General features: G+C 44.5%; 1 protein-coding gene across 5 annotated transcripts in view; it reads right to left on the bottom strand.

The window, feature by feature from the left end:
• Plc21C (Phospholipase C at 21C) overlaps window positions 1-16942 on the bottom strand; it is a 952170-nt gene that overhangs the window by 436824 nt on the left and 498404 nt on the right. For all 5 annotated transcript variants that reach the window (XM_076198141.1, XM_076198143.1, XM_076198142.1 and 2 more), the window contains exon 3: window positions 4403-4471. In XM_076198141.1, the coding sequence (XP_076054256.1) occupies window positions 4403-4471 (69 nt within the window). The remainder of the gene's footprint in view (window positions 1-4402; window positions 4472-16942) is intronic.

The following is a 16942-nucleotide window of genomic DNA, read 5'->3' as shown; positions in this document are numbered from 1 at the left end:
AAAAGCAAAGTTTCTACAACAGAAATTAAGCGAGGAGTAATATAGGAGTAAACTGTCCCGGCGTCCGTGGACTCGGTCGATTTTACCCGCTTATAAGTGCGAAAAATGGGCGGACGGATTTACTCCCACTTACTCCGCAGCAATTTATTTAGCCAAACAAATCGTTTATAAATATTTTTTTATGTATTTTCACAAATATATAACAATATATCTTTATGCTTTTTAACAATGACAGCTATGACTTTGACTCATGTTAAGATGATTCGCTGTCAAATTCACAATCACGCGAGTCAAATTTGGACAAAGTGAAACTTCAAAGAAAAAAAAAAAATTTAGATCTTCATCTGTTCTGACATTACAAAGCGAAGTTGATAAATTTCGCTCCCTCCCACTGGAACCACGTGACTCGGGTTCCTTGGGTTGGTGGAGCGACAACCACAACTCATATCCTGAACTTGGAAAAGTTGCCAACAAAATGCTGTGCGTTCCACCATCTTAAATGGAGAGTGAACGCCTCTTCACCATTGGTGGTAATGTCTACACCCCACACTGTAATCGGTTGACTCCAGAAACAGGGGAGAAATTGATGCTGTTGAACTTCAATTTGTGGATGTTTAAATTTGACTATTAATCCATGGAATGCGGATTTTTTTTTTTTTTTTACTATTTCCCGGATTCCATGGGTCAAATATTAGAAAGTAGACTGAGGTTTAGATTTTACTATAAAGTTGGGATTAAGAAATTGATTAAGAAATTTTACACTCTGCACATGTGTTTTATTAAAACCACGCATTAAATGATTCAAGTTACTTGAAGTTAGTAGGTACATCAAAATCTATGAAATAGGTAATTTTTAACCTCTTTTTCAACCGATAGATAATAATACAATCATACATTGATAATCGTAAAGCGGTCAGTCAATAAGCAGTTCATCAAGTTCATTCAACCATTAGCATCCAACAGCTCAAAAACTGGCGTGTATAAACCTACATAGATTATAAAGCAAGTAAAAAATCATAGTTTAATTACTTTATATCAAAAACTGATATATCGTGATCGGCATCGGTATCGGCATCGGCAACTAAAAGTGAATAGGAATCGGCACTGGCATCTGAAAAAAGAAGGAATCGGCACACACCTACAGAGGAGGGATTGTGGAAGTTAGTGACACAGTCTGGGAAGGTATGGGAAAGAAGAAAGTTGAAGATAAATGTGGGTAAATGTAAGGCGGTGAGATGTGCAAGGGTAGAAAGTGGCAACAGACTGGAAGTGAGTATTAAGGGAGAGAGACTGGAGGGCGTGGATAGTTTTTGATGGGTGCGAATGTGGTGGGAAAGGGAGAAGTAGAGGTGGAGGTAGAATGTAGACTGAGAGAAGTAAGTAAATGCCTTGAGGGATTAAAAAGTATAATGAGAAATAAACATTTGGGAATGGATGCTAAGAGGAGATTGTATGAAAGAGTGATTGAGACGACAGCACTGTATGGGGCAGAAACATGAAATATAAGAGAGGAAGAAAGGAGGAGTTTGAATGTGTTTGAAATGAGGTGCCTGAGAAGTATGACAGGGGTTACTAGGCTGGATGGAGTGAGAAATGAGGAGGTGAGGAGAACAGGGGTGAAAAGGGAGCTGGGAGATGGTGTTGATGAAAGAGTATTGGGATGGTTTGGATATATGGAAACAATGAATGAAGAAATATTTGTAAAAGAGGTGTGGAAGGCAGTGGCAGAAGGAGAGAACATGAGTTCACAATCAAGGATGAGATGGATGGATGGGGTAAAAGGGGCATTGGGAAAGAGGGAAAGGTCTGTTGAGGAAGGACAGGACAGGACAGAAGATTGGGGTGAATGGAGAATGGTTGTGTATGGATGATGCTGTGATGCATGAGGAATGGGTAGGGGATGGGGGGTGGGGATTATGCGTGAAAAATAAACTGACACATTCCGAAGGGATTTCTCCCCGTTTTCTCCATTTCTTCATAAGGGGACAGAGAAGGGGGGTCGCCGATATAATGAAGCGGCCTTGCTGTGGATGTGCTGTTTCTTGCAACACTGCTTCTGACCCAGGGCAGTGGCCGAGATGCAGGGATGACCCGTCATCCGGGAGGAGCGAAGATAAGAGGGAGGGATGGAGGGGGTGGATGGGAGTGGAGTATATGGGTATGGAATGGGTGGGAGTGGATTTTGTGCCTTTTTTTTTGGCTACCTCCCTTGTAAGAGAGAAAAAGCCTTTGGTATATGTATGCATATGTCATGCATTTCTATATATTGTACCTTAGTGATAAACACATTTTTGCAAACAAAATAAAAAATAATGGAACATACAATAAAACACAGATTTGCATAGAATTGCTCCATCCATGGGTGTTTGCAAAAGTATTATTCCAATGACACGTGGATCCCCAGTAGGTTCCATCTTTTGACCAATGTTTCCCTGTGCATAATAAAAAATGCCTGACGACAGATACATTGACGTATGTAATGGCATCCGTTATTGTCTATCTTGGATTACTGTTATTTCCAACAGTGAATGTTTGTTACCCGCGCGAACAGTCCCTGAAGCACAGAGGGCAGTGGTAACGGCTTCGGGCGCAGCTACTCAGCGCCTCTTGGCGTAGGCCCCTCGCCTTCTTGCTAATGACGTTCCTCTGTCGTCAGGTGATTTCAGTCAGTTAAGGGAAATCTCTCCTGAGCCAGTGACGTGCTTATCTGATTTCATTCTGTCTAACGCCCGACGATTTAATCGAAGTGATGATGAGTCATATATCGTCTTCGTCTGACCCGAATAAGATATTCAAATGTCGTCAACAGGTCAGGAGCATTAACAAAAGTGACGAAGATAAGGTCATCATATTAAGACAGCAGGGCAGGTCTTGTAATGAGCTTAAACTGGACAAATTTAGATTAAAGAAGGAAATGGACAAGAACTGGTTTAAGACAGAGTGGTTAACATATGGAATAGACTTGGTAACCATGTAGTGAATGCTGAAACTACTGGTTGTTCTTAGAGGTTATATATTTTCATGGTTGGGGATGACGAGTGGTGATGGACATGGAACTACGAAGTGTAAGCCTTATGGTCTCTGGTGGTCTCCTTCATCCTTATGTTCTTATTGGTGGGGGTAAAATCCAACCAGAATCCCTGCATAAATAACATTCACACAATCTAATTTTTAAAAGAGAATGAAAAATGAAAAATAATATGCCAATGCTTTTCGCAATTACGGGTTAAAAAATGCCGTCTATGCTAAACAGTAATCATTTTTCATCGATGAGAGAGGGTCTGATTACAAAATTAAAAATATGCGACCAACCCAGGGAGAGCCGAGTACTGCGGGTTTTAATTATCAACAAAACAATGAACAGGAGGGAGAAATATAAATTAAAGGTAAACAAATAAATCAAAATGAAAAAATGCAATCTACTAAAAAAAAGAAAGGATCTTTTAATATTAATGTGGTCTTGAAAAAAAGAGAGAGAAAAAAAACAACACTAGGGGCGATCTTTGCAGTCCTTCCGCCTGTCCCTTCCCCCTTTAGGTTTGGCTGGCTCGGGCGGGCGACGCGCTCCCGCGCACTGGTTGCACGTCATGACGTCAACGGCGAAGGCCTCGCTGCCAGTGACGTCACAGTTGCGCCTTACTCGTCCGTATCATATTGGAAAGGTCTTGCAGGAGGGGAGAGGAGAGAAGGGAGGAGGAGGATGCCGTAGGGGTGGGTGGGGAGGAAGGGGGGTACTTCCGCTCGGCATCTGAACCTTGGATCTGGAAAGGGTACAGCTCAACTAGGAAGTGGGGGAAAGGAAAGAAATGAAAAAAGAAGCGAAACAAATGAGAATTAAAGATGGGGGACGGGCAACTAGGGAGATGGCTTTAAGCCTACGGGGGACGAGATGTGGAAAAAGGGCTTCTTGCGTTGGGGTCGACTCTTTTGCTTTTGTTTCGCTTTTATTCTGGGTGACCCTCCACGTGAGGCAACAAAATCTAAAAGCAATTCGAAAATAACACAAAAATTCGGCTGTGGACCTCAATAAAGAGAAAGGGCGGGGTAGGGAGAGATGGGGAGGAGGGACAAGAGACGGTGAGGGGGGGAGGGGGGAGGTGTGAAGGGGAAGAGGGAAACGAAATAGGGAGAGGTGTGTGTGTGTGTGTGTGTGTGTGTGTGTGTGTGTGTGTGTGTGTGTGTGTGTGTGTGTGTGTGTGTGTGTGTGCGCATGAGAGAGAGAGAGAGAGAGAGAGAGAGAGAGAGAGAGAGAGAGAGAGAGAGAGAGAGAGAGAGAGAGAGAGAGAGAGAGAGAGAGAGAGAGAGAGAGAGAGAGAGAGAGAGAGAGAGAGAGAGAGAGAGAGAGAGAGAGAGAGAGAGAGAGAGAGAGGGGGGGGGATGCTGTTGACGTTGGACAACTTACCCTTGGTATCTTGGCGTATTTGTTAGTCCGCGCATCACGGATGTGCGCCATGTCCATAACCTCGGTTTCCTGCAAAAAGAGAATAAAAAAGTTGAAGTGATAGAAAATAATAATAAAAACAACAATAATAATAATTACTACTACTGCTACTACTACAACTACTACTACTTATAATAATAATCATAATACCAATACTAATAATAACCACGACAATACTAATAATGACAATGTGAAATAAGTATATAAAGAAAATTAAAACATACGTTATCAACTGTTACAATAGTTACCAGAGGATTAGCTAAGCATTCATTACTCTCTCTCTGTATGTGTGATTCACCACCATGATTCACCATGGTCTTAGATCACGTGTTGGACTCGTGACCGACAGTTATTAACCTCCCGGATGAGAGCTCAGAGTTCGTGTGACCGATCTATGGGTAATACTGTGACCTTACACGCACACACACACCCATCTCCCCGCCCACGAGAGTTGGAGTAACACCCCGCAGCGCAGCGATACTGAAATAATTTCAGCCCTGGGCGGGAATCGAACCCGGGCCGCCGTAGTGGCAGGCGAGAACTCTAACCACAAAGCCACGAGGTGTGTGTGTGTGTGTGTGTGTGTGTGTGTGTGTGTGTGTGTGTGTGCGCGCGCGTGTATATATGCGTGTGTATGTGTGTTTGCGTGCGCGTGCACGTGTGTGTGTAATAATAATAATAATAATAATATTAATAAATAATAATAATAATATACGGTTAATTGGGTATAGCAGCATTACTGCTGAAAATATACATCCTACAAGATTATAACATTATAAAACTATGACAGTGAAAATATATTGTTACAAGCATTAAAACATAAAACAAAACAGTAAGCTAAGGAATAGCTGTGTTGAACAACATTGTTATTTCTTGTTGTTAAGTCCACAAATGTCAGTATGGGGCTCTTCTTATACCAGTCGGTGCGTGCTCTGATCGGCTTGATGGTATTGTGGTGCCGCACCTGCAGCCGTGGTTGTGGTATATGTGGAGGTAGCAGGTTCCGGTCCCGAGGATGTTTAACTAAGGTGACCACAAACAACCTCAGACTCTGAAGATAGCGGTCAGCAAGGGTAGGAAGTCCGAGTGTGGTGAGAGCGTGCTGATAGGTGGTGTATTCGTTGCCAAGGATTGTGCGACAGGCTCTTTTCTGCACTTTCTCCAGCTGTCGCTGCTGCGTGACTGTGAGTGAGGAGGCCCAGGAAGGTGACGCGTACATCAACTTGATTAACATGAAGCAAGCCTGTGCCCCTAATGAACTCAGGCGACGTAGCATATACAGCTTGTAGGAGGCTGCCCTGATGGTGTTGGCGGTGTTCCCCTTCCAAGTCAACTTATTGTCAATGGTTATCCCCAGTGTGTGTGCGCGTGTGTATATATATATATGTATTTACCTAGTTGTATTATACGGGAAGAGAGATATGCTCGTAGTGACCTGTCTTTGTATCTTTCAGTATCTAGTTTGTTTTTAAATTCTTGTATAGTTTTTGCACACTGTTCCCTCATCCAATTTGTTCCAGATATCTACCCTCTGTATGGGAAACTTTTTTTTTCTTTCAAATCTCCAGGGGTGAATGGAGAATGGTTGTATATGGATGATGTTGTGATTGCATGAGGTGGAATGGGCGGTGGGGTGGGGGGTGAGGTAGTATGTGTGAGCAAAATTTGACGCAGCCCGAAGGGATTTCTCCCCGTCCTCTTCTTTTATGCAATGGGGGGACGGAGAGGGGGGGTCGCCGATTTAATGAAGCGGCCTTGCTGTGGATGTACTGTGTCTTGCGACACTGCTTCTGACCCAGGGCAGTGGACAAGGTGCAGGGATGACCCGTCATCCAGGAGGTGCTCAGATAAGAGGGAGGGTGGAGGGGTGTGGAGTGTATTCAGGGATGGAATGGGTGGAAATTATTTTATGCCTTTCCCTTTTTGGCTACCTCCCTTGTAAGGGGGAAAAAGCCTTGGTATATGTGTGTGTATGTGTCTTCTATAACTATCCTTTTTCAGTTTCTTTTCATGTCCTCTTGTTTTTCTCTTCTCCCACTTTAATAAACCTTCTCTCTTGAGGACTTCCATTCCTTTCATAATTCTGTAAATGGCCAGTAGATCTCCTCTTTCTCTTCTTTGTGTGTGTATATGTGTATATGTTTGTGTGTGTATTCACTTGGTCTTTTGGATCACGTGTTGGACTCGTGATCGACAGCTATTTCCCTCCTGGAAGAGAGCTCAGAGCTCGTAGGTCCGATCTATGGGTAATGCTATGACCTTGCACACACACACACACACACCCAACTCCCCGCCCACGAGAGTCAGAGTAACGACCCGAGGCACAGCGATACCGAAATAATTTCGGCCCTGGGCAGGATTCGAACTGGGTGCTGGGAGCATTTCTGCTTCCCAGTTCAGCGCTCTACCAACTATGCCACCGAGTCGGTGTGTGTGTGTGTGTGTGTGTGTGTGTGTGTGTGTGTGTGTGTGTGTGTGTGTGTGTGTGTGTGTGTGTGTGTGTGTGTGTGTGTGTGTGTGTGTGTGTGTGTGTGTGTGTGTGTGTGTGTGTGTGTGTGTGTGTGTGTGTGTGTGTGTGTGTGTGTGAGCGCGCGTGCGCCTGTCTCCTAGCCGTCAGACACGGTCGAAGTACTGCGGCAAAACTACTTGGCATGTTAATGCAGCTGCATGCAACCCCCCCCCCCCCGCCGTCCCTCCTCCCCAAACTGTGGACAGCTGCACCTCATGCAATGCTTCCCCCGCTCCCCTATCGCCGACCCGACCCCCCGGGGCGCTGCTGCAGAACACACCTGCGGCTACTGTTGCATGACCACGACCGACCCAAGCGTTCTGTTCTTGCACATCAAAGGAACACACGACTATGCCATGGAGCCATGGCATTTCACTCCTGAAGATGTTTCCGCTTGAAGGTTACGAAAGCCAGTCACCATGATCGCACACCGACCACGTCTGTGCCGTGACGACCTGAATCCAGAAAATAAAAACGCAACAGGATAAAAAGTCCTAATCGAATATAACCTCTCTCATCTTACCTAACCCTTTCGTGCCAGATCTTTTTCTGCGACTTTTTCAGAAAGCTCCTGAACCGTTCGGACGCAGGGCCTTCCTGAAGGGAAGGAGGGAGGGAGGGAGGGAGGGAGGGAGGGGATGGTGCGGTGTGACCAACCCCACTCCAAAGATTTGTTATGACCTTGGCCATGACCCAAGACTTCCTCAAGACGGCCCTTAATAGACGAGCCTCATCCACTTACGCCCATCAACCCCCTTCATCCTCAGAACATAACTGACAAAATCTGTTCTGAATGACGCCGGACGATTTGATTATGATGACGTTGATGAGGTGTCGCTCTAGAAGTCAAAGCGATGATTTTCTCCTTCCTTACCGGGTGAGTGGATTTTTTTTATTTATTTTTTTATTTTTTTTTATTTTTTTTTATTTTTTTTTTTACTCAGGCTCCTATATCCATCTGCGGACCATTCCTCACTCGGTTGCAAAGGCGTCGCAGTATAGAATACTCTCTTCCTTACCTTCTATTACTTTTCATTTCTGTATTACCTCCCGCCACGCTATTTTATTCATTTCTACGGCACTTCCTCAGCAGCAAGAGGGTGAGAGTATTTCGACAAACTCCTTATTACAAAAAATATATAATTCTATTCAGACTAAAGCTAGGAGACTCCATTCATTCAGCTTCTATATAGAACGGCCTCACTTATTTGGGGTCACATCGCCTAAGAAGACAAGTGTATTTTGCCGGAAGCAACCAACCGCTTCTACCTCTGTGGACAATTATGCACCGAAGAGGTGCATAGAGGTGGTCATAGAGGTCAAGAGGTCATAAAGGTTAGCAAAAGAGAGAGATGGACAACAGAATGGAGTTGAAAGAATATATATATATATATATATATATATATATATATATATATATATATATATATATGTTGTGTATGATTAAGACAGATTGAACATTTTTGAAGCTCTGCCTAATATCAGGATTGGATGAAAATGAGACTACGTCTTCTGTAGCTAAGTGAAGTGTGGTTGGGGACTTGTACAGTCCTTTTGTACCATCGCACGTAGCTCGGTTGCTAGCGTCTTGGCTTCGTGATTATGCACGCACAGATCAGGGTTCGAATCCCTTGGCAGAGCTTCTAAGGATTAAAAAAGATTATATATATATATATATATATATATATATATGTATATATATATATATATATATATATAATATATATATATATATATATTAGTGGAGATTAGGCGTCAATCATAAAAGAATGCTGCGTGATTTTGGTCCGTAGGGATGTTACTAAATTCTCTAAATAATGACTTCAAATAACTTATGAAGTCAGAACACTAAGCGGGGGTCCAGGAGGAAGCCCGAAAAAAAATATCCTATTCTTGGTTTGATTAAGTTAGGTTGTCTGGTTGATCTTTCTTTCCAATTTTCATATATTTATTTGTTTATTTTTTCTTCCTGGAATGAGCTGAATGAACGACATTACACACAAGAATGAAGGGGACCGCTAGAGACCATAAGGCCTACACTAGGCAGTTCCATGTCCATTACCGCCTATCACGGTATCACCCCATCCATAAAGTTTTTAACCTTCTTTTGAAACAATCAATAGTTTCAGCGATCACTACTACATGGTGACCAAGTTTATTCCATTCGTTAACTACTTTGTTGGTAAACCAGTTCTTGCCTATTTCCTTCTTAATCCTAATTTTGTCCAATTTCAGCATCCCAGCCCCTTTGCTGCGTTTTAGGCCATCTGCCGCTTTATTCCAGCTACCTCCAGGCAATTTTATTCAACTGTAGGAACAATCCATCCGGAGCGAAAAGGTTAGTTATCCCATCAACAGGGAAACATAACTCAGAGTGGCTCCTAACGAAAGGCGATTTTATTCAGCTGTGGAACAAAATTGGCTTGATGTCCTGATCAACCTGAAAAACAACATTCTGCTCCAAAGTCAGCGCCCTTTACCAGAAGGAAATCGTCGTTTGCTGTACAAGGGATTCAAACATGGCGCGTATGTCACAGGACCGAAGACGTTAATTAACGCTTGGCGCAAAGGGTGCAAAAATACGCCATGTCACCCTTACCACACTTCCACTCTACTTCAAGTTAGTGCGAACGACTGATGAACGATGGAGCAAGTGTGCTACTGAGTGGACGCCGCGAGATGCGAAGCGTGGAAGAGGGAGACCAGACAGAAGGTGGAGAGACGAGATCGAGAAGTTTGCAGGAGTGACGTCGCAGAGGATGGCACGGTCGTGTGAATCATGGAATGCTATGAAGGAAGCCTTTGTTCAGCAGTGGACTCAGGATGGCTGATTTGATTGATTGATGATCATCGAACTCAAAGGGACGCTATAAAAACTCTTCCCTAAGAAATGACATCGTTTCATACTGGTTGTCGGCAGGGTATTTTATTCATCTGCACCTGACACCTTCGTTAGTATCCTCCTGTATACATAGCCCTACCTCTAAATCACAAGATTTGCCTATATGTGACATGTCCCATCTCCAAAGGCCTCTATTACAAGGTTTTCTTTTGCATCCACGTTGGTGGCGTAATAGGAATCGTCCTGGTCTCGCATTTGCTTAGTTGTGGGTTCGAATCCCGCACTCCTCTCCGATTCCCAGCGGTGACTGTTAGTTACCTGCCCCAACAGTCCAAGCAAATTAGGTGAAGGTGACGCCTTCGGCCGTAGCTACTCAGCGCCTCCTGCCGTAGGCTCCGCACCACCTTCACAATCACAAGCTTTATCTGTAAACCACAAGGCTTCCTTCTACATAGCTAGGCCTACCTACAAATTACGATGCCCTCCTTCATATATCAAGGTCTACCTGCATAGCTAGCCTGATATAACTCTAACTGATATTCCCAGCCTTAAATTAATATTAATTAATAAACTAATCAAATTAATTAAAATTAAACAAATAAATTAAAAGTTAAAAATTAAAATTAAAAATCAAAATTGAAAATTAAAATTAAAAATAAAAATAAAAATTAAAACTAAAAAATTAATAAATAAATTAATAAAATAAATTAATATTAAATTCATATTCCCAGCCTTAAATTGCACGGGTTGCCTCTCATTCGCAAGGCCGATCTCCAGCTACTTCCGGGTAATACGTTTTATTTCTTGATAATAACAAGTCAGTCAGTCTACCTGTTCATGACCTCCCCCCGGCTGGGACACCCTCGCCAAGTGAGCTGTCCCCTGCATGCCGCAAAGTCATCGTTCGGAATTCGCACGATGTCCAAAATTCCACAATTCGGAGATGAATTAATATCTCAATTGAGTAAAAATCCAAAAGTGTCATGTATGGGTTTCTACCCATATTCCATTGTACCGAGTTATGTATCTGTTTAGTCACGTATTCCTCCTCCAATTTTAGTTACTTTTCTATTTATACACATCTTGATATATATCTACTCATGCATTCCTTAATTCATTTATTACTCTTTTTAATTCATTTGTTTCCAACTAATTTATTTTAATTCATCTACTTATCGAATCTCTTCCACACCGAGTGGCGTTTGTCCTTTTACTCCGGCATCGGCAATCTCGCAAATGAAAGGGCGACTGACTACCTAGATCAACTTCTAGTGCATCTGATAGTATTCCCTTCACTTGTGGCTGCCATAAGGCTATTCTCTTCGTCTCCTAGGCGACCCGTCACTAATGAAGGAGATATCGACTGTAGTTTGTTCATACAGATTCCGCTCCTCATACGCCCATGTCCGTGCTGAAGATCCGATTTTGATATTCCTGGTTCCTAACATCACACACATCATTTCGTTGTTGTATTGTGTACCTCTCCAAGTAAATAAAAAAAAGGGGAAAAAAAAAAAATCCTCTTTTTCTTGCCCATTTCGGTTGTGAGATGGTCACTGCAGTATCTATCCCCCTGAGGTAATTCGAATGTCTTCTTAGAAGTACAAATATTGTGTGATCCTGCATTCAGGCTCATAATTAGCCATGTGAACCTTTTCGATGCACACTGGGTCTCTTAATTAATTAACCTGCCTTGGCCAGGTCAACTCACTCCAAGCTACCACTCCGATCCCCGTCCAGTCAGTTGGCCGGTCCCTGATTCGGCTTCACGCACCTCTCCCTAAATAAAGTCCAGTTCAACCTCTCATGGCGTCTCTATCATCCCACCACACCAATCATGTACTACAACATCAACACGTTTCAAGCTACATGTGGTGAACCCGTAGTGACACGTGTACGTTACACGATCTTTGTTACATATCTTATGCAGCGACATCCACCAAAAGGCCCCCCAGATAGTTGGTGCGCACTCCCGACCCGATTCCAACTTCTTTGAATTCTTTATGCACCAGCCAACCCCACCAGTGGCCCAGTATGACACCAGTCTCCTCCCGAGGCCGATCGAGAAAGGCGCCCAGCCCTCCGAGTGGCAGCGGCGGCGGAGGCAAGCAGTTAGCAAGGTCATCGTGGCGACCATTCGCCTTCTGCATTGCGTTCGGAGGAGAGAGGAGGGAGGAGGGAGGAGGGAGGAGGGAAGAAGTGAGAAGAAAGAGGAGGGAGGGAAGAGTGAGGAGAGAGGAGGTAGGAGGGAAGAGGGAAGAGGTGGGAAGAAAGAGGAAGAAGGGAAGAATGAGGAGAGAGGAAAAGGTCAGCTGAGGGTGGAAGGGGATGGAGAGAGAGGACAAAAGTGAGAAGAGGGGTGAATGAAGGGTTGGAGGAGGTGGGGGGGAATGTGGGAACCAGGTAGCTATGGGGGTGACGGGTAGGCATAAATGAAGCTGTAGATAGTGACGGGAAGGGAGAGGAGAGGAGAGGAGAGGAGAGGAGAGAAGAGAGATGGGAAGTGGGGAAAGGGAGGAAGTGATGGGAAGGGAAGGGGTTGGGGAAAGGAGAGAGAGAGAGAGAGAGAGAGAGAGAGAGAGAGAGAGAGAGAGAGAGAGAGAGAGAGAGAAGGGGAAGCACGACAAGAGGTGAGATAAAAGAGGATGCGGGAGAAGGAAAACAAAACAGAACAATTAAAGTAGCAAAGAAAAGGTGGAGAGAAAGAGGTGGGAAGTGAAGAGAACAGTGCGGTGTCGCATCCTGCCCCTCCCCACTCCCTCCCTCCCTCCCTCCCTCCCTCCTGCGCGTAGGGTCGGGGTGGTAGGTGTGCAGCATGCCCGGCCGCCCGCGTTTGTGCGCGCCGCCCAAGGTAGTGGACCAAGCGTGTGCGCAGGTGGTCTTGGGCCTGACCACGCCTACTCCACGACAACGACGCCTGGTGGTTGTCTCGGGGCCGAGGGGGAAGGGCCTGATGACCTCAATCGGCAGTTCAGGTCACCTGACGAGAAGCCAAAATGCACTCGGCAGTTTCGAGATAAGGCACACCAGTCAGTCTTAAGTGGCACCTGAGGACTTTGATGACCTTGGGAGGATCTTGTCGTGAGTGGTAACATCTTGGTCACCTCACACCGTGACCCTCAGATTACTGAAATGATATCATCAATCATCCATTGGGGGCATCATACGCCACGGAGAGTTGGGATGCCTTATGGGAGGGTTTTGACTGAGAGGATTGGCGAGGAACGGTGTGGGTTTAGGAAAGGTAGGGGATGCGTGGATCAGATTTTAATGGTAAGAAATATATGTGAGAAAGCTTTAGCAAAATGTAAGGATGTTTTCTGGGCCTTTATGGATCTAGAAAAGGCTTATGACAGGGTAGACATGAAGGCACTGTGGGAGATTTTGCAGATATCTAGGATTGGCGGAAAGATGTTAAGGTCAGTCAAGAGTTTTTACGAGAGTAGTAGAGCCTGCGTTAGAATTAGAAGTAGGGAAAGCGATTGGTTTGAAGTAAAGGTGGGACTGCGCCAGGGATTTGTCATGAAGCCATGGCTGTTCAATGTGTACATAGGCGGGATGGTATGGCAGGGTGCAAGGGTAATGGGCAGGGGACTGGAGATGATTAGAGAAAACGGAGGAAGTGTAAGATAAGCCAGTTGTTGTTTGCTGACGACACTGCACTTGTGGCATGGTCAGAGGGGGGTTAAGGGAGTTAGTGACGGAGTTTGGAAATGTATGCGATAGGAGAAAGCTGAGGATAAATGTGGGAAAAATAAAGTGATGAGATGTACAAGGAGAGAGGATGGCAGCAAGTTGGAAGCCTCAAAGGAGAGAGGCTGGAAGTGGATAGTTTTAGGTATTTGGAGTTGCACGTGGCAGGAAAGGGAGTGGAGGTGGAGGTAAAGTGTAGACAGAGAGAAGCAAGTAAATGTCTTGGGGAATTAAAAAGTGTCATGAGAAATAGGAATCTGGAAATGGAAGCAAAGAGGAGATTATATGAAGGGATGATTGTGCACTGTATAGGGCAGAGACTTGGAATTTGAGAGAGCCTGAGAGAAAAAGCTTTAATGCGTTTGAGATGAAATGTCTGAGAAGTATAGTAAGGGGTTTGCATGGTTGGACAGTGTGAAAAACGAGTAGGTGATGAGGACAGCTAGGGTGGAAGAGGAGATGGCAGATAGGGCTGATGAAAGAATTATTGGGATGGTTTGGACAAATGGAAAGACTGGGGGAAGAAAGATTGGTCAAAGAGGTGAAGAAAGCAGAGGTGGACGGAGCGAACCTGAGGAGATGACCAAGGATCAGATGGACAGATGGGGTGAAAGAGGCGTTGAGCAAGAGGGGAATATCCGTTGAGCAAGGAAGGAAGTAGGCGGAAGATAGGGGTGAGTGTGGATTGGCTGTGTGTAGATGATACTGTGATGCAAGGAAGGGAAGGGGCGGAGGATGGGGGAAGTAGGGAGTGGTTAAATATAAATGATATTTTGACGTAGCCCGAATGAATTTCTCTCAGTCTTCTCTTTTATAGCATTAGGTGAGGAAGAGAGGGAGGTCGTCGATTAAGTGAAGCGGCCTTGTTGTGGATATATTGTGTCTTGCTGCACTGCTGACCCAGGGCAGTGGGCAAGATACAGGGATGAGCCGTCAAACACGAGGAGCTAAGAGGGAGGAAAGGGTAGTGGATGGGAGTGGTATGGTTGGGAGTGAGTTACTTGCATTTTGATTTGGCTACCTCTCTTATAAGGGAGAACAAGCCCTTGGTATGTATTACACACACACACACACACACACACACACACACACACACACACACACACACACACACACACATATATATATATATATATATATATATGTATATATATATGTATATATATATGTATATATATGTATATATATATATATATATATATATATATATATCACTAAAAACCCACTGTTGATTGAATTAAGAAAAGAAAGGAAATAACGATTTCCGTATATTTCGATCACTTGCTGTGATCCTCTTCAGCGGAAGGGGTGCCACAAAGGACTTGCCACAAAGCCCGCGCAATATCATAAACGCTACCTGAAATGCCATGTCCATGTTCCCTCACTCCAACCCTCTTCTCTGTATATAAGATATGTGTTATCTCTTGAATTTGTATTCCGCTGAAGAGGATCACAGCCAGTGATCGAAATATACGGAAATCGTTATTTCCTTTCTTTTCTTAATTCAATCAACAGTGGGTTTTTAGTGTATTTACTAATGTGTTAAAACATTACTTAGCAGTGATATATATATATATATATATATATATATATATATATATGTGTGTGTGTGTGTGTGTGTGCGTGTGTGTGTGTGCGTGTGTGTGTGTGTGTGTGTGTGTGCGTGTGTGTGTGTGTGTGCGTGCGCGTGCGTGGCCCAAATGATGGCGGTGGAATCCGACTGAAATGAATCAGTATAATGAAGACCGACCCGAGTCATGGACCACCTAACAATGGAAGCTGACAAGAGGAGCAGACCTGACAAAGACCAAACAGTCCATTACACTGGCTAAAGGGAGAGGAGGGAGAGGGAGAAGAGGGACAAGAAGTGGAAGAAGAGGAGGAGTAATGAGGACGATGTGGAGCAGAAGGAAAAAGAGGAGGAAGAAGAGGAGGACAAGGAGGAGAAGACAGGGAGGAAGAGACGATGAGGAAACAAGAAGGAGGAGGAGGAGGAGGAGGAGGAGGAGAATAAAAACGTGGAGGAGACGAAGAGACGTGGAGGAAGAGGGGGGGGGAAGAGAAGATACGAAGGAGGACTATGGGGATGCGTAAGAGGAGGAGGAGGAGAACGAAGAGGAGGGCGAGGAGGTGGGTGAAGAAGAGGGTGAGTAGGAGAAACGTACGGGAATGAGGAAGAGGAGGAAAAGACAGACGAGAAGAAGGACAAGGAGGAGAGCGAGGAGAAGATGGATGAGGACGAAGAGATGGTCAAGGAAGAGGGCGAGGAGGAGGAGGAGGAGGAGGAGGAGGAGGAGGAGGAGGAGGAGGCGTATTAGAGCAATATTTCGACTAAAGCGGCCCATACACGATCAATTATATTGCGCAATTTCATTCTCAATACTCTAAATTGACAATTAAATTGACCGTGTATGGGCGATATATCGCCCATACACGGTCAATTTAATTGTCAATTCAGAGTATTGACAATGAAATTGCGCAATATAATTGATCGTGTATGGGCCGCTTAATACCTTCCATACCGAAATGTACTTTTTCCATTTCTTCCTACTGCCGTCAAGCTATTTCACTCAACTCCGTGGCACTCTTCTCCTCGGTAGAATAGGTGTTATTACATCCTATTTCGTTTAAGCTGCAGAAGAAATCCTCTTCTGTTAGTCATTAGTTTTTCGAGAAAACAAATTCTACTCTTCGGCCTGCTGTCTCCGCCATCTGGCTTCTCTTTAAGTCACTCTTCTCTGTACTTTTCTGATTTTGTTAACATCATAAATGCGGTTGGGTAATCTTAGAGGAAGAGCGCATACAGAATAATCCATTACTGTGGCTGGTTTGAGATTTTTACGAACAAATACTCGAGCATCTTTTGGCTATTCTTTTTGCATCGTCTGACGCACGTTTTACGCTGGATCAGCACTTAAGAAAAGGGTGGTGGGGGGGTGGGGAGTCTCGTAATTGTACGCATACGCACGGACGCACACGCGCGCGCGCGCGCGCGCACACACACACACACACACACACACACCACACACACACACACACACGTCAGCATCCAAGAACGCGCCATTACCCGCTATCCATATCGAGCAACACCTTATCTCTTATTCTGGCTGCATATCGGCCTTTTCTTTCCGCTTCGCAGCCAACCCCCCTAAACGTGTCACATCGTATCCTAACCCCTACAGGAAGATATTTCCTTTCCTTCTGGCTGTCATCCCCGTGGCAGCCCCCTCGGTAGTGATGAGATTATTCATCCTAAAGCAGGAAAGAAATACAGCTCAGTGTGTATACATATAGTTTCGATACCAGAACTCACCATCCGCAGGGACCGGATGAACGAACAACGACGTCTGAAGTGTTTTGCCCGAACGTCACTCCAAAGACCTCTTTACCGGGATCAAGAGGAACTTGGGAAGCAAAAATGCAGTCTAACACAATACCTAAAGTTAAATTTACACAC

Source organism: Oratosquilla oratoria, chromosome 14 (assembly GCF_046742065.1).
Source record: "Oratosquilla oratoria isolate Oo_2021 chromosome 14, ASM4674206v1, whole genome shotgun sequence".
Classification (NCBI taxonomy): Eukaryota; Metazoa; Arthropoda; class Malacostraca; order Stomatopoda; family Squillidae; genus Oratosquilla; species Oratosquilla oratoria.
This window is presented reverse-complemented; position numbering and strand designations above follow the sequence as displayed.